The following is an 18,378-nucleotide window of genomic DNA, read 5'->3' on the forward strand; positions in this document are numbered from 1 at the left end:
CTTTTTTTGACTTGTGGTTGTCCTTTCTGTGGTACATGCATGTGTATTAGCCCATAATAGTGTCGTTTGGAAACCTATGTGGTTGACACTCTCATTTTCAAGAAGGCCAAGGGTGCATATGTGCTTTAAACAGTTTTTGACGTATTTGTAATGGTAGTGTTAATTTTAACTGTGTCAAGTGTAAAATGATTTGTTTGATATTTCTAATTCAATAGTGTGCAAATATTGGGCCAGCAGATTACAATTATGATGAAACGATCAGTACATTACGGTATGCCAATCGTGCTAAGAATATTAAAAATAAAGCTAGAATTAATGAAGATCCAAAGGATGCTTTGCTGCGTCAGTTCCAGAAAGAAATAGAAGAACTGAAAAAGAAACTTGAAGAAGGTAACTTTTTCTCAAAATATTAATCTTTATATTGGCTAAAAATATGTTGTTGAACCACTAAGTGTTGTAACAAAAGCCCCCTCTATTAAACCTTTTTTGAGCCTCTAACATTGGTAGTTAAATGAATATTTCTGGAAAGTGACTTGGTACTTATATACTTTTGCATTTTCATATTAAGCTAAGTAAAATTACATAATATTTGTGTATGTGGTTTTTAAACATTCCCATGATGTTTTATAGATTTCATATGACCACTTGTTAAAGAATGAATGTTTATTTGTCTCTGTATAAGAGCAAATTCTGCCATGTATGTATTTAGGTGAAAATGACCAGAATTCTGGCATTGCAGTCAATATGAGCTCACTATTGTTTGAGGTAAAGAAAGATGTTAGTCGTGAGTAAACCAAGTTTGCTATAAGGAAAAATGCGTTGCATGAGGTCACCTTTACAATATCCTTTCATACCTAAATTTGAACATGAGATTCTATTTTGGAAATTCTTTTCTAACATCATGATGCTAGAAAGTTGGAAAATTTGAAGATCTTATTTATGAGAGTGAGATGCTTCCCAGGCATTAAGTGCTCAGTGATTCCTTGCACCTTAATGCAAGAAACAGATCCTTTCTGATAGGTACAGAGCTCCTTTGCGAACCAGGTAAACAGAGGGCTTTGGTTTTAAAGCACCTTTGTAGTCTGTGAGGAGACTGACTAGATCAGAGGTGAAATTCAGAGACGCCAGCATCACAAATGTTTAGAGAAGGTACTTATTTAGTAAACAAGTACAGTTATTGAGGAAAAGCAGTAAGAGAACTGTTAGATAATGAAATTTGGTATTTTAAATGTGACCACTAGGTGGTATTTATAGCCAGTATGTTTTAAAGATTTTTAATTTCTTAGCGATGTTAATGGTGAGTGCATACTTTTATTTTGCTGACTTTATGTTTTACATTTTTTTTGTTGTGGCAAAATATACACAACATAAAATTTATCATTTTAACCATTGTTAGTTAAGTGTACAGTTAGTGGCATCAAGTATATTCACATTGTTGTGCAACTGTCACCACTCTTCATTTCTAGAACTTTTTCATCATCCCAAACAGAAACGCTGTGCCCATTAAGTAGTAACTTCCTATTCTCTTCTCCCCCTAGTCTCTAGTAACCACTATTCTACTTTCTGTCTCTATAAATTTGACTATTCTAGGTACCTCATATAAGTAAAATCATAGAGTATCTTCTTGTGACTGGCTTATTTCACTTAACTGAACGTTGAAGGTTCATCCATATTATAGCAAGTGCCTGAATTTTTTCCTTTTTAAAAAATTGTGGCAAAACTTGCACAACATAAAGTTTACCATTTTAACCACATTGAAGTCTACGTTTCTGTGGTGTTATGTTCACATCGTTCTGCAGTTATCCGTCTCCAGTTTTCTTCTTGCAAAATTGAAACTTTGTACTCGTTAAACAGTATCTACCCATTCCTCCCTTCCCCTAGGTCCTGGCCAACAACCATTCTGCTTTGTCTGTGAATTTGACTGCTCTGGGTATCTTATGAAAGTGGAATCGGCAGCGCGCAGTGGCTCACGCCTATAATCCCAGCACTTTGGGAGGCCGGGGCGGGTGGATCACTTGAGGTCAGGAGTTTGAGACCAGACTGGCCAACATGGTGAAACCTCATCTGTACTGAAGATACAAAAATTAGCTGAGCATGGTGGCTCTCGCCTGTAATCTCAGCTACTTGGGAGGCTGAAGCAGGAGGATCACTTGAACCTGGAAGGTGGAGGTGGCCATGAGCCGAGATCATGCCACTGCATTCCAACCTGGGTGGCAGAGTGAGACTCCCATCTCAAAAAAAAAAAAAAAAAAGAAAGTGGAATCACACAGCATTTGTCTTTTTGTGACTGGCTTATTTCATTTAGTATAATGCCTTCAAGGGTCATCTGTGTTGTAGCATGTATTAGGACTTCTTTTTAATTCTGAATAATATTCCATTGTGTATATACTACATTTTGTTATCCATTCACCCACCAATGGACAGTTGGTTCCTTCCACCTTTTGGCTATTGTGAATAATGCTGCTATGAATGTGGGTATACAAATACCTGTTCAAATTCTTGTTTTACCATTTTTTGGGTATGTACCCAGCAATGGAATTGCTGGATTCTATGATAATACTGTTTTTAATACATTGCACTTTATTTTTGCTCTTATGACATTTCTTTTTATAATCCGGTTAATGGAGCTGATAATAACAACAAGAAAAAAGCATAGCATTAAAAGAATAATTTTTAAACTTAAAAATTATTTTAGGCTTAAATACAACTTGCAAACATGATATGGAGAGTTCCTATCTACCCTTTAGCCAGCTTCACCTCATGTTAACATCTTATATAAGCATACAACAGTTATTGAAACCAGGAAATTTACATCGATACAGTCTTATTAACTAATCTGTGGACTTTATTCAAATTTGGCCAGTTTTCCTTCCAGTGCCTTTCTTTTCCTGGTCCAGGATACAATCCAGGATCACACATTGCATTTATTTGACATGCTTTCTTTCTTTCTTTTTTTTTTTTTTTTTTTGAGACAGAGTCTTGTCTGTCGCCAGGCTGGAATGCAGTGGCGCAATCTCAGCTCACTGCAACCTCTGCCTCCCTGTTCAAGTGATTCTCCTGCCTCAGCCTCCCGAGTAGCTGGGAGTACAGGCACGTGCCACCATGCCCAGCTAATTTTTGTATTTTTAGTACAGACAGGGTTTCACCATGTTTGCCAGGATGTTCTTTATCCTCTGACCTCATGATCTGCCCGCCTCGGCCTCTCAAAGTGCTGGGACCACAGGCATGAGCCACCACGCCCGGCCCTGTCATGCCTTCTTAATGATGATGTCTAGCACACTTGTTCTTCAGTCTTTTATAATTCCCCAGTCTTTCTTGATCTTGACATTTTTGAAGAGTACTGGTCATATATTTGTTGAATGTTCATTAATTTGGGCTTGTCTACTTTTCTTTTATAATGACCCTGCAAATCTATTGTTTTATTTTTCCATTTGTAATTAATAATATCTCATTGGGGATACTTTGAGACTGCAAAGGTCCTGTTTCTCGTCATACTTTCTCCTACTATTTTTAGTATTCATCAGTAGTTCTTTCCTGCAACAATAATCCTGTGGCATTTGCTCAATGTTATTTTCTATTCTCATCATTTCTTCTTGGTTAGTGTTTAGGATTCTATTGTGAGGAAGAGCAGCCCCTTCATTCCCATTTATTTATTCATTCAAGTATTTATCTTATTTAGATCATGGATTATAATCCAGTATTATCATTATTTATTTTGTTTCTTGAATTGTCCCAGCTTTGGCTATTAGGAAATCCTTCAGAGTAGTTCCTGTATTCTTTCAGCATGTGCTCTTCAGTGTTTTTGAGCATTTGGTTACTTTTTGGCACTACAAAAGGTTTATCTTGTGTCTTCCTTGCCCAGCCTTAAAATCATTCACTTCTCTCTGGTCCCTTTGGTAGGAGAGTGGTATTTAGAAACCCAGTTTTGGGCATTAGCTATGCTCATTACTATCAAGATATCATTGTTTCTAAGCCCAGAGAACAAAATATTTTTCAGTGATTCTTCCTCCCAATACTCTGTGTTCCTTTCCATCTTGTACTTACAGGTACAAGTATTACCTGGTTGTGATTAGGATATATTTTACTTTTTTCTCCTCTTTTATTTTGTTAGACATTTCATATGTAAACAGTGGCATTTAAAAATAGCTAATGTGAAGATGATACAGTGCTGATCTGTTCTCTTGGCTTAATCATTCCTTTTTTAATTGTTTTTTATCTTTAAGTTAATGTGTAGTTAGCACTATCTTTGTGCAAATAAGCATTTCTTTTTTTGAAAATATCTTGTGATACAGTCCTAATAGTGGGATCACTGCTACGTGACAGTTCTGTGTCTCTTAAAAATACAGATTAAGTGATTTTCTTGAAATCTTAAGCAGGAAGCTGTTTTAGAAGAAATTGTTCCTCAAAAGTGATCACATTTTTAAAGACTGAATTAGTAATTCTATCACATAATTTATGTATATGTTTAAAATTATACATAACTAAATGATTTGAATATTTTTATGTATTTTTTTTTTTGAGGCAGAGTCTCACTCTGTTGTCGAGGCTGGAGTGCAGTGGCGCCATCTTGGCTCACTGAAACCTCTGCCTCCCAGGTTCAAGTGATTCTCCTGCCTCAGCCTCCCAAGTAGCTGGGATTACAGTTGCGCACCACCACGCCCAGCTAATTTTTGTATTTTTAGTAGAAATGGGTTTTGCCATGTTGACTAGGCTGGTCTCAAACTCTTGGCCTCAAGTGATCTGCCTGCCTCAGCTTCCTAAAGTGCTGGGATTACAGGCGTGTGCCACCTTGCCTAGCCAGAATGATTTGAAATTTTAATTGGGTCAGAATTTAATTTCTCTTTAGAGACTTTAAAAATAAAGTCTTTTTGTACATCTTATCTATGTCTGAGATTGGCATATCTGTTATACTCTCTAGAGCATTTAAATAGTATTTAAATTTGTTGTTTGCAGTAACAAAAACCTAAGGAAGAAAGTTGATATAGGTATTGCCTAAATAGCTAATGACTTGGTACAGGATAAAAAACATCCTATTAAATTTCTGTCCAAGGAGAAGAAATATCAGGCTCTGATATCAGTGGGTCAGAGGAAGATGATGATGAAGAAGGTGAGGTTGGAGAAGATGGAGAGAAAAGGAAAAAAAGAAGGGGTAAGTTCTGATTAGTATTCTAATTTGTAGAAGTTAGGTGGTTTCACAAGGTGGTAGAGTGCATGACTTTTATTTTGCCATTATCTGTTTAATATATTAGATAACAATTATCTAGTTGTTGTTATAACAATTAGAAGGTGTATGCCATTTACCTGGTTAACTTTGCATTTATTCTCCTGTATTGATCCGTTTATAGCTGACTTTGAATATATCTTCTGTTTTTTAGAATTTAGAATTGTAAGACTCTATAATAGTGGGTATGCTGTTTTAAAATTTCCTGTGGGTTTTAATTTTATGTAGGGACTTATATCTGTGTTAGGAACCTAAGTTTTTTTGTTTGTTTTGAGACAGAGTCTCATTCTGTCGCCCAGGCTGGAGTGCAGTGGCATGATCTCGGCTCACTGCAACCTCCACCTCCTGGGTTCAAGTGATTCTCCTGCCTCAGCCTCCTGAGTAGCTGGGACTACAGTGCCACCACGCCTGGCTAATTTTTTGTATTTTTAGTAAAGACAGGGTTTCACCGTGTTAGCCAGGCTGGTCTTGATCTCCTGACCTCATGATCTGTCTGCCTCGGCCTCCCAAAGTGCTGGGATTACAGGCATGAGCCACCATGCCTGGCTGGAACCTAAGTTTTTTAAGGAAATTAGGATAATGTGGAGTTTTTCCGCAAACAAGATTAGTCTTTAAAAGTCATTGAATTTTTAAATAGTAAATTTATATGAAGAATTCCATTTTTAAATTTAGTTCTTTTTCTTTATAAAATGTATTCTCATTCTCACCTTGTTGGGGGATTTGTTGCCAAGTGTGAATTAAGACTGTTTATTATGATAAGAATATAGATAGTATGCAAATGAAATGGACATATTATAATGGCCTACATTTCAAACCTTTTTACCATAAATATTTATTTCAGAACTCTCTTCCATTAATGTGGTCATTGTTTTCAAGCTGGTGCATATTTTGTTTGTCTTATTAAAATGATCGTGCTGAAAATAAACCCATCACTGCTTGATTAGAAGTCCCAAATTTAAAAACTATGTAAAGATTTTGTAACTTCAAAAGACAGAAAAATAATGTTTTATAGCAAAAATTGGCAAAATATCTGCTGGCTAAATCCAGCTGACCACCTGTTTTTGTAAATAAAATTTTATTGAAACAGCCATGCTCATTTATTTACCTATGCTCTATGGCTGCTTTCACATGAAGCTGTATGGCCTGTAAAGTCTCAAACGCTTATCTGTCCTTTTGCAGAAAATGTTTGCCTGACTTAGAGAAATTTTTTTTTTGTTCACACCTAGTTTTTCACAGAGTAGATTATTACTTTCACAGCAGAAGCTGATAACAGATTTGTTAAAAATAAAATTAAATAGAAAAATGCCACTGTTTAATATGTTAAAATATTTAACAGTAATATATCTTCCTTCCAGGCTTAGAAATTTAAAAATTTTCAATGAGCCTTTTGAAAGTTTAGCTATCCAATCTTAAACATATTTGATAGTTTGATATTTTGGTGGGGAGAGACTGAAAGTGGAGACAGACTAACCTATTATGAAGGGTAATATATCACTCCTATAATATTACATATGGCTTTAAGTTTTAAAACTCCATTCCTTTAGCTTATCAACCTAAATCGTTTCAATAGACTAAAATCTCACCAAATGACTTCTTTATTTTTTATTCTTCTCATTTCAACCCTTTGAATGATTAGGCTTTAGGTGACCAGTAGAATTTGCCCACAGTAGTTGCTTAAAGCAGTACACTTTCTAATTCCTCTGTATGGCTTTGTAAAGTAGAGAATATTGGATAAACTACCAAGACTGGTTTTTTAGGAAAGTAAATTTTGGTTCTTTAATACAGAGCTTGATTGTCCTTCAAAAGTTTTTTCTCAAAACTGAATTTTTCTCTGTGTATGTGTTCATTTTCTTGTTTCCTCTTTCTTTGGTTCCCGTTGGGCTCATTTCTTTGTTTTCCAGGCAGTAGCAGCAGCAGTAGTTCAGACTCCACATGTTCTGTCATAGAGAAACCTCTGGATAAGTTCTTGCCTAGTGAGTGGTAGCTCTTACATTCTCTAACAGAGCTTTGGCTTTTCCATAACCCATGGGCTTCATTTGAGCAATGCTGCTGCACCACTCCCTGTCATTACCTAAAGAATACATGTTGGATTCCTCAGTAGAACAAAGCATGTGATGATTCCTCCTCCCCCTTTCATTGCTTCCAGTTAATCATAATTGTTAAAACATATGCTTTAGCTTATGTTTGAGACAATGGAAGAGAGATTCATGCTTTTGCAATTGAGATAATGTAAAGAGAGCTAGTAAGCTGTATAAAAGAATAATTCTTATGGTTCTTTTTTAGGTTTCATGACACATTTGTAATCCTGCTCAGAATAATGGACACGTAACATCAAATCTTATATATCTAAAAGTACAAATTATATTTGAAGTACACCAATGCCCATTATAACATGTCGTAAAGTTGCAAGTTTTTACACTTTGGTGTCCTATTCTTATTGGTAGCTTAAGATTAAAGGCTCCCAAATAAAGAAAAACGTAAAGCTTGAAGCAAGTAAAAATGAATTGAATAGCATATTGTTTCAAACGGACATTTATCCATATTTCTAAATTACCTGATAGATTTTAAGAAATTTTTTTTTTTTTTTTTTTTTTTTTTGAGACAGAGTCTCCCTCTGTTGCCCAGGCTGGAGTGCAGTGGCGCAGTCTTTGCTCACAGCAAGCTCTGCCTCCTGGGTTCACACCATTCTCCTGCCTCAGCCTCCCGAGTAGCTAGGACCACAGGCACCTGCCACCACACCCGGCTCCTTTCTGTATTTTTAGTAGAGACGGGGTTTCACCGTGTTAGCCAGGATGGTCTCGACCTCCTGACCTCGTGATTTGCCCGCCTCGGCCTCCCAAAGTACTGGGATTACAGGCGTGAGCCACCGCGCCCAGCTGATTTTAAGAAATTTTCTAAGGTATGATTTGCAAATGCAGAATCACGAGAAGTTTGTGCAGGATCCATCTAGACTTATTTCAAACTTAAAGGCTTTTGTTAAAACCTAGTTTAATTAAATTGAAAAGTGTTACTTAATTTATTTATATTTTATTTTCAGAAGAAAGGGGAGTAGTGTTGCTTTCTTGTACCACCCTGCAGCTTACTGTCTTTTAAAGCATTATCTATATACTTACCCTTTCAAAACGAATGACAAAAATAATTGCTTGTTGTTCTTATGCTTTTAGCTTTCTAGAAGAAGAATTCCAAGAATATTAGAAATTTCTTTCTCTATTGACAATTCGTAGGCAAGTTACCAAAACAATTCATTTCAAAGGATAATTTGTAAAATACTTGGAATTGCATTAGAAACCACATAGAGGTATTACTTTGTAGAATAAACTGTGAAATATGAGAAAATATTTGAGTGGGAGGCATTGCAATTTAGTTTTCTGTTTTAAAACTTAATTATTAAAGAGTAGTTATATGAAAGTATGTTATGAAATGAGTTGTACTTTGTTCAAGAAGTTTTAATTCCTATTTGCATATCTAGCACAGAATTTTTTTGTTGTAATGTGGGCGTGTTGGTAAAGTGGAGAGATGGTTGTCCTAGCATGTGGTTGCTGTGTGTAAATTGTGTGTACCCTCCCTTTTAAATATCTGAATGGCCTTTGTAAAAGGTGTTTCTTGCTTGAATCATTGACACCGACTCCTATAGAATCATTGTTTATAATTACCCTTAACAGTCTACTAATAGAAGGAATGTAAGTTTGTTACTGTACAGGTATACTTCATTTTACGTAATAATTTTATTTTCTGGAAAAAAAAAAAGCCCTTAATCCGGTTGGGAAATCGGATATATTGGGAGAACTTGCTGTCTTTAAAAATTCTTCATTAGACCTTTCTGTTGATCAAATAATCGGGAAATTACTGTAATCTAATTTATCTGTTTGGTTCAGGTTTTTGTGTTAGATTTTCCTAAAGTGAAGCATGCCTGTAATAGATCCATATACAAAAAGAAATATTGAATTGGGACATTTTTGATATGGACAGTGTGAATTTTGTCACTTTAAACATACTAGTTGTTAAAATTGGCTTAATTTTCTGTTTTGCTCTTTTAGATTACTTCCCAGATCTTAGCAGGTTCCTAATTTCATGTCTACTGTTAGCATAACCACATGGTGTTGAACTGTGACCTTTGCAGGACTTGGGGAATCAGTGTGAGCTCTTGAGATTGGCTTGAGTTATAATCTAAGACTAAGTTAACTTTAATATTCTTCCTTAAATGACATCTCTCATTGTGTTGAATATGCTTTCTTTTTACATGGGCTCTATTTCAGTTTTGATAACGATTTGATTTTTACTTCTACACTTAAATGAATGCTATTATGTATTTTTCTTTGTTTTACAAGAGAAATAATGTTTTCCTTTTTTTCCTCCTCATCTCTGTGCATATGCTTCCTGTCTGCGATTTGCTTACTTCTTCTTATTGCAAGATCAAGCAGGTTGGTGTGATTGATTTGCACTCCACATGGTACAATTATTTATCCTATAAAGAACTATGTTATTTAAATACATTAAATTTTTAAAATTTAATACTTTTTTTTTTTTTTGCCAGGTAAGTATCTATCTTTTGTATTTTTAACACTCTTTCAACTGTAGCTTTTAAAAAGAACTTCATTTTTTTTCCTAAATTCTTAAACACCCATTAAGCCAAATTTTGGAAATACAAGTGTAAATTATTTCACATTCAAACATTTTTCTCCTTTTTTTAAAAAGCCAAGAATCAGATGCCTGGTTATTACATAAGCCGTGGGTGCTTATGTAATAAAAATGATTCAGTTAGGACTGCCCTGAAGTTCTTCCCCTTTAACTTACCCTGACCAGTTTACCTTCACAATATTAGAGCACATGGCAAAGGGCAATAAAAAATGTTGCTACTTATGTCTGGTTTAATTAAATACTGTTTATGGCATTAACTCTTTTTTTTTTTTTTTTTTTTTTTTTTGAGATGGAGTCTCGCTCTGTCGCCCAGGCTGGAGTGCAGTGGCCGGATCTCAGCTCACTGCAAGCTCCGCCTCCCAGGTTTACGCCATTCTCCTACCTCAGCCTCCCGAGTAGCTGGGACTACAGGCGCCCGCCACCTCGCCTGGCTAGCTTTTTGTATTTTTTTTAGTAGAGACGGGGTTTCACCGTGTTAGCCAGGATGGTCTCAATCTCCTGACCTCGTGATCCGCCCGTCTCGACCTCCCAAGGCATTAACTTTTAAAAATATTTATTTGCCTGAAATTTTGTGCTGAATTTTATCATGCATTGTTAGAAATAGATTTCTTTTTTGTTTGGTTTGTTTAATAAGGTTTTTTTTTTTAAAAAAAAGTCTTAAAAAATACATGTAAAAGTGACTTTTAGTGATGTCACATTTTTAAATACCTGGTTAGGAGAGTTAGTACATATTCACATTTAGCTTAAAATATTATTTGTGAAGAAATATAATGATTTATCAGAGTGATTTTGGCTAGAGTAATATGTTACTTAAATATTAGGCTTTTGAAACTAACCCTGGCTATATCTCTTTGATTGTCTTCATGAAAGTGTTACAAGACCACAATAAGACTTTTGCTGCTAAAGTATCAGTTTGGAAACATACCTGAAAAGTTTTAAATTACTAATGTAATGTATTAATTCATGAACAGTTATGTGTCTTTGTATTTCTACATATAAAATCTTTTTATTAAAAAGATCTTTTTATTTTACTGCTTCTTAATAGGTTTTGAAACTGTTTTTAACTATTAAAACAATTAGAACCCTTGAAGCCTGTACATACTACTGTTCATATGTTGATTAGATCATTTCCTCTATACTGTTAGCATCACTGTCTTCATGCATTTATTATTTTTATCTTAACATATGTCCCATTTTGTCTTTAAATACTTATAATTCTGAGGTGGAAAGCAAGTTACACTTTTTTGAATGTGTATATTTACTATATACCTGAACTGATACTTTGTAGCTTCAAATTTCTAAGACATAGTATAACTAATGGGAAGTACTATGGGAATAGTAGTTAAATTATTTTAAAGTTATTTTTTAATAGCTAATTCGTAAGATTCAATACAGATGACTGTGCCAAACAAGCCAGTAAATAGAATCAGTCTACATCCTGACTTTTGGAATGCAATTAATCACACCACACCAAAGCATGAATTTGGATCAGTGCTTTTATTTACTCTTTTGTTTCATTTGTCTCGTGCCTTAGGTTTGCTTTGGACTTACAGTTCTATAGAAGTAATGTATTTTAAACCCTTGAGTTTTTTACGTAATTTTGTCCTGAAGAGTTAAAGCCTATTAATGATTCTTCATTTCATAGTTCCTGAAAGAATATACTCAGTTATGTATCTCCATCATAATTGTTTTTCAGTTCTTTTACCTTGTTAGGTGGTGGGGGGTTAGCTTTTGGGTGGAGACATTAACAATTTATAAACTCTTATGATTTACACTCTTCTTCTGTAGTTCTTTGGGAAGGAAGTTAAGAATGACAGAAAGGTTCTAGGAGAGCCTCAGACCAATTCTATGAAAAATTTTATTGGTTTTCTGAAGGAATGTATGTTTCTAAGAAACTGTATGACCAGAAATGAATTGTCTTTGATTCAGTTTCATAACCAGTTTAATAAGCTAGTTTTATTTTCTCTTGTTTTATTTGGATTTTATGATTTTGAAATTCATTAATAAACTTTCCTTGAGCACCTGTTACATGTATGTAAAATACTTTATTAGACATTATTAGCAAAAATAATCAATTGGAAACCGTATTCCAGCTTTATTATTTGGTAGCATTTCTACTTATATTTGACACTGGGCATGGTTACTCTGACTTAGGGAGCCTTCGAGTCCTGAGTTTGACATAATAGCAAGCTATTTTAGTTGTTCCTTTAGTGTATGATGATATATCTTGACAGCTCAGCTGAGGAGCGAAATGCTTGGTTAATTACTGTGTATGTAACTGTTACATAATTACATAGCATAGAATTTTTTCCTTTGAAAGTATGCTGTGAAATTAAATACTTTAATGTTATTTAACAAACATTTTAGAAAAACTCTGAAAAATATATTAAAACTACTTGATACAAATTCTGCTTGATATTTTTATCTGTGCGTTTTATACCTGTATGTGACTTTTATTCACTTGTTTTATGTGAAATTGGGAAATATATTTTAAGGAGTCACTTGATTTTGTACTTGGTTATCAAGAAAAAGTAACTGAAGAATCATGTTGCTTTTTTTTAAACCTGTATTTGTTATCTGGGGACATAATTTTTTTTTTTAATTTGGCTTTCCTGTTAATCTTTCTTTTCCTATTACTTAGCTCATCTATTTTGCTTCTCTTTCACTTTTGTTCTTAGTTATCATTGTAAAATTGGACAACAGTTTGAATTTAGCAATGAGTTATAAAGTTCTTCTAGGAACATAATAAATGGAAATGCATGGTATTATTGGTTTGATTTCCTTAAAATATTGATAATTGGTTTTGTATTATTGAGGAGTGTAGGCATTTCTACATTGAAGGAGGTAATTTATATAAGTCTGAAACATTGACTCATTTTAGTGATTGTTTCAATTAAATGATTCAAATAGGAAAAAAGAAAGTATCCCCAGACAAGATGATTGAAATGCAAGCAAAAATTGATGAGGAGAGAAAAGCACTTGAAACAAAGCTCGACATGGAAGAAGAAGAAAGAAACAAGGCTAGAGCTGAATTAGAGAAACGAGAAAAAGATCTTCTTAAAGCCCAGTGAGTATTATTGAATTGAGATGAATTCATGATTTAAATTTCTGTTTTTTCATAGGATATATAAAATAGGAAAATTGAATAGTAATTAAAAGCTTGATTTTTGTCTCCAGTGTAACTATTTTTGGATAGAAGGGTCTATTGTATATAGTGTATTTCTAAAAACTAGATCTGTTTTGATTATTTTATTTCCGCGTGATAGGAGAACATATCAATGAATTAGAATGAGTTATAGATTAAATGAGAAATCGATACTACACAGTGGTATAATTTGGTAGAGATGTTACATAATTATATTTGTATTTTGAAATTGTATATCCAAATTTTTGTTAAATTTTGGGAAATGTTATTAGTAGAATAATAGATGATCAGTGAATATAGAGTATCCTCATTCTAATCAACAGACAAGAGCATCAGTCTTTGCTGGAAAAATTATCTGCCCTGGAAAAGAAGGTAATTGTTGGTGGGGTTGATTTGTTGGCCAAAGCTGAGGAACAAGAGAAACTTCTTGAAGAATCTAACATGGAACTGGAAGAAAGGAGGAAAAGAGCAGAGCAACTTCGCAGAGAACTTGAGGAAAAAGAGGTAATGTGACTTTCTGTTTTTAGTTTGGTATTTTGCCGGCGAGATTTAACTTTTCTAGTGGAAAGCTAAATATCTATAATCGTATTGAAATTTTAAAGCATGTTTATGGATTGCTTTGAAGATCAGAGTTGCTAAGATCATTTATGTCATTTGTTAAAGAATTAGATATTTGATTTTACAAAGAAAATTCTGAAGTTTACTAATTTTTGTCATAGCAAGAACGCTTGGATATTGAAGAAAAATATACCAGCTTGCAAGAGGAAGCACAGGGAAAGACCAAGAAGTTAAAGAAAGTTTGGACTATGCTGATGGCTGCAAAATCAGAGGTTGGTTCTCTTAGAAATTACCTACTAATGCAGTTCTGAATTTTTGAAAAAGGAGTTGTTTGATTAAGAATTTATAAGTAATCATAATGTGAGCTTATAATTTAAAAGAAATAAAATATCCTTTATGCGCAATTTTTAATTTTATCTATTAGGCTAAGTTGTTTCTTTTCAACCTTAACGAATAGTGTAGAATAGATGCTGATAGTGTCACGCTGTTTATCATTTTTATAAAAGAACTAGGTAAGCTCTCACAAGGTCTCTTAGACAAGCGTCCTATGTGAGATGGTGCTGTTTGGTAGTTAAAGTCTTGTTTGTTCATAATATTTTTATGGATTTTCTGGTAGATGGCTGATCTTCAACAGGAACATCAGAGGGAAATTGAAGGTCTACTGGAGAATATTCGGCAACTTAGCCGGGAGCTTCGACTTCAGATGCTTATTATTGATAATTTTATACCTCGGGATTATCAGGTAAAAAGGAAGTTCTCTGACCCAGATAGTCACTTGACTGGGGTTAAGGAACAAGGATTTCTAATTTAATTGATGGTAAATACTTAATACTTCAGTTATTGAATGTACAATATTTTGAACAAATGCCATCACTTTTCACTTTAGTTGTTAACTTTTCTTAATACATAATCTGTGTTTGAGTATCTAAGGATCTCAATGAGAATTTTTTTTTTTTTTTTTTTTTTTTTTTTTGAGACGGAGTCTTGCTCTGTCACCCAGGCTGGAGTGCAGTGGCCGGATCTCAGCTCACTGCAAGCTTCGCCTCCCGGGTTTACGCCATTCTCCTGCCTCAGCCTCCCGAGTAGCTGGGACTACAGGCGCCCACCACCTCGCCCGGCTAGTTTTTTGTATTTTTTAGTAGAGATGGGGTTTCACCGTGTTAGCCAGGATGGTCTCGATCTCCTGACCTTGTGATCCGCCCGTCTCGGCCTCCCAAAGTGCTGGGATTACAGGCTTGAGCCACCGCGCCCGGCCTCAATGAGAATTTTTTAACCTTTTAGATGAACTCAGATTCATGTACATGCAATCAGAATCAAGGTGTGGGTCCCATTCCTACATTCAGCGCCCAGTATCGTACAAGTAGAATAAATGGAACCCCTATGCTACCTTTTTCTCCCTGCTGTGGATGCTGATTCTTTTGTGTGTGTGTGTATGTGGTAAAATGTAGATAGCATGAAATTTACCATCTTAGCTATTTTAAGTGTGCAGTTCAGTGGCATTTAGGACATTCATATTGTTGTGCAACCTGCACCATCATTCATCTCCAGATGGATGCTAATTCTTAGTACTAGTATAATTTTAAAATCTCAGCCTCTATTTTTTTTTAATCCAAAATTTGTCTTTCCAGTACATTTTGGTAAACTTTAACATTATGATTTTTTTTTTTTTTGTAAGGGAGGGAGAGTCACCCTGTTGCCTAGGCTGGAGTACAGTGGTGTGATCTTGGCTCACTGCAACCTTCGCCTTCAGGGTTCAAGCGATTCTCATGCCTCAGCCTCCTGAGTAGCTGGGATTACAGGTGTGCACCACCACACCCAGCTAATTTTTGTATATTTAGTAGAGCCAGGGTTTAGCCATGTTGGCCAGGCTGGTTTTGAATTCCTGAGCTCAGGTGATCTGCTCGTTTTGGCTTCCCAAAGTCCTGGGGTTACTAGGTGTGAACCACCATGCCTGGCCAATTTTTTTAAAAATCTATTTTGACTCTCAATACAACTTTAAGAAATTTGTCTGAAAATAAGTCTTAGTCTTTTTTTTTTTTTTTTTGGACCACAGGTACATGGAATTAATCCTGGGTTCATGGTACATTCTCCTTATTGGTCCTAGGATGGCCTGCTTTTATTTAGTTATTTTTGTAATGAACTCATCACCCAAAACAAAAGCTAGGACCCTGGTAATAACCTACTTCTAACCAAACAGTTTCCCCTTCCCTTATTTCATTCCTTTGCCTCTTCCAACCCAAGGTAATCATTATCTTGATTCCCGAGTTTCTCATTCTGTTGTTTTTTCATTTTTATTTAGTTTTATTGCATCTACATCCATTCCTAAGAAATATATATTTTAGAATTTATAAAAAGGTTATATCAGTATATAATGTTTTGAGACTTTTATTACTCAATGTTATTAAGATTTTAGTTGTATGACTTCAATATTTTAAATGTTATTAAATATTAAAAAGACTCTCTTTCATCCTTTTAAAAGGAAATGATTGAAAACTATGTCCATTGGAATGAAGACATAGGAGAATGGCAGCTAGTGAGTATTACCTTAATTCTTTCATGAGAGTACTTCCTATGGTCTAGATATTGTGCTGGCTACAACGGGGAGGAACGTGGTCCAGTGGATGAATCAGATGAGAATCCAGTAGGGCAGATAAAATATTTTTCTAATTCTGTGTAATTAATTGTAACATACAGATCATGGTCTGGGTGGAAATGGTCAGGGTCAGGGGCTATGTGGGACTAAGTGACCTCTGGGGCCCTTTCTGCTCCAGCATTCAAATCATGTTTTACTAGTGTAATATTAGGATTTCTCAGTTAGTTGCCTCACTCACAGTATTGATTACTAATTAAGACATTTCTCTCTCTCCCCCGTTTCTTTTTTTGAGAAATGTGTTGCCTATACAGGAAATAACATGAGGAAGCAAACCCCAGTACCTGATAAAAAGGAGAAAGATGTAAGAGTACTTCTTTAAAAAACACAAAACTACAGTTGTTTCTTTATAGGAATATGAGTCATTAAATTGTATTATCAACCTGATATCTGTTAATCAGCTGTGCTGAGAAACGGGCTGATCTTTTGGGAATAAAGGCTCTAGGATGGGGTGATGAGGAGGACCGTTCTGCTTACCATCAGTCTTGATGTCAGGCTTATTCCCACCATAAGACGGCATGGAGTCACTCTTTGGAGTCCTCTTTTCACTACCACTCTGGGTCATAGGGTTATGGGTAGAGACTAGAATGTGTCTGTCTTTCTCTTCAAAGCTAGTTCTAGTCATAGGTCAAGAAGAGGAGGGAGCAGGCTGGGCGCGGTGGCTCACGCCTGTAATACCAGCACTTTGGGAGACGGAGGCGGGTGGATCACGAGGTCAGGAGATCGACACCATCCTGGCTAACACGGTGAAACCCCATCTCTACTAAAAAAATACAAAAAAAATTAGCCAAGCGCGGTGGCGGGCGCCTGTAGTCCCAGCTACTCTGGAGGCTGAGGAAGGAGAATGGCGTGAACCCGAAGTCGGAGCTTGCAGTGAGCTGAGATTGCGCCACTGCACTCCAGCCTGGGCGACAGAGCGAGACTCCGTCTCAAAAAAAAGAAGAGGGAGCAGCTTTAAGAAAAACAGCAGCAGTTTTTCTTTGTGTGGAAGGAAATTTATAGTGTGTCAGGGCTTCTTACTCACCAACCTTGGTGAGTACATTTTAGATACTGGGATTAGAAGATGATGTCGTTAGACGTTTCTTTGGTTTTAGTTTCTGCAGGTTTTTTTGAGGAGTTTATTCAGTATTTTAAATCTTCCCCCAAATCTGGCTTAACTCTTTCCCTTAAGAGTGCTTTGTGTTTGTTTCTTTTAGCCCTTTGAAGTGGACCTTTCTCATGTGTATCTTGCCTATACTGAGGAGAGTCTGCGTCAGTCTTTGATGAAACTAGAAAGACCACGAACTTCAAAGGGGAAAGCCAGGCCAAAGACAGGGAGAAGGTAAGGACTGTCCTTGAATCTGATGTAATGCAGGCATTGAGGTATTCTAATTAGATACATGTACAGGAAGTTAACATTTATTTAGTTAAAATATAATACATATTTTAGCTGATTTATTAAAAATCAAATTCCTGGCCAGGTGCGGTAGCTCACGTAATCCCAGCACTTTGGGAGGCCGAGGCAGGCAGATCATTTGAGATCAGGAGTTTGAGACTAGCCTGGCTAACATGGCGAAACCCCCGTCTCTACTAAAAATACAAAAATTAGCCAGGCATGGTGGCTCGTGCCTGTAATCCCAGCTACTCGGAAGGCTGAGGCAGGAGAATCACTTGAACCTAGGTTGTAGTTAGCCAAGATCATGCCACTGAATTTCAGCCTGGGTGGCAGAGCAAGACTTGGTCTCAAAAAAAAAAAAAAAAATCAAATTCCTTGTGTATTAGAATTTGAGTAAATAAAATCTGGCCAAAGAATTAAGGTCTTCCAACTTCTTAGGCTCCTGAGTAATAGAATTTATTTTTAATTCACTCTGTTATTTCCGAAATGTATAATGGGTTTAATTCCTTAATTCTTAGACTAATTCTTCTTATGAAATGCTAATTAATTTGCCTGTTTGGTCTCCCAAGGTATTGTATTCAGCTGGTTAGTTTTTCTGTCACAGTACCCCAAGAACCTTGATTTCCTCAGTCACCAGCTAAGGAGAACTTCCTTGGACATTTTCCCCTCTCCTTTGGGCACTGGTTTTGACTGTTGGGTAGTCTGCATGTATCATCACATAAGCTCAGGGAAATCGGGATATGGGAGTCTTGGGCTGGAGCTTATTTTTTCCTTTCCCTTTCCTACATCAA

The 18,378-nt window shown here is 35.6% G+C and overlaps 1 protein-coding gene across 8 annotated transcripts in view; it reads left to right on the forward strand.

Annotated features, from left to right (window-relative positions):
• Positions 1-18,378, forward strand: part of LOC105467169 (kinesin family member 3A) — a 58,790-nt gene that overhangs the window by 20,049 nt on the left and 20,363 nt on the right. For 5 of the 8 annotated variants that reach the window (XM_071098481.1, XM_071098478.1, XM_071098482.1 and 2 more), the window contains exons 8-17: positions 216-390; positions 5,051-5,149; positions 7,123-7,194; positions 12,770-12,926; positions 13,328-13,508; positions 13,724-13,834; positions 14,179-14,304; positions 16,042-16,095; positions 16,448-16,516; positions 17,409-17,533. In XM_071098481.1, coding sequence (XP_070954582.1) covers positions 216-390; positions 5,051-5,149; positions 7,123-7,194; positions 12,770-12,926; positions 13,328-13,508; positions 13,724-13,834; positions 14,179-14,304; positions 16,042-16,095; positions 16,448-16,516; positions 17,409-17,533 — 1,169 coding nt within the window. Of the gene's footprint in view, positions 1-215; positions 391-5,050; positions 5,150-7,122; positions 7,195-9,633; positions 9,643-12,769; positions 12,927-13,327; positions 13,509-13,723; positions 13,835-14,178; positions 14,305-16,041; positions 16,096-16,447; positions 16,517-17,408; positions 17,534-18,156; positions 18,374-18,378 lie in introns of those variants that run through there. The other 3 variants (XM_011716633.3, XM_071098480.1, XM_011716639.3) reach the window with 3 other exon arrangements.

This window comes from Macaca nemestrina, chromosome 6, assembly GCF_043159975.1.
Source record: "Macaca nemestrina isolate mMacNem1 chromosome 6, mMacNem.hap1, whole genome shotgun sequence".
NCBI classification, from domain to species: domain Eukaryota; kingdom Metazoa; phylum Chordata; class Mammalia; order Primates; family Cercopithecidae; genus Macaca; species Macaca nemestrina.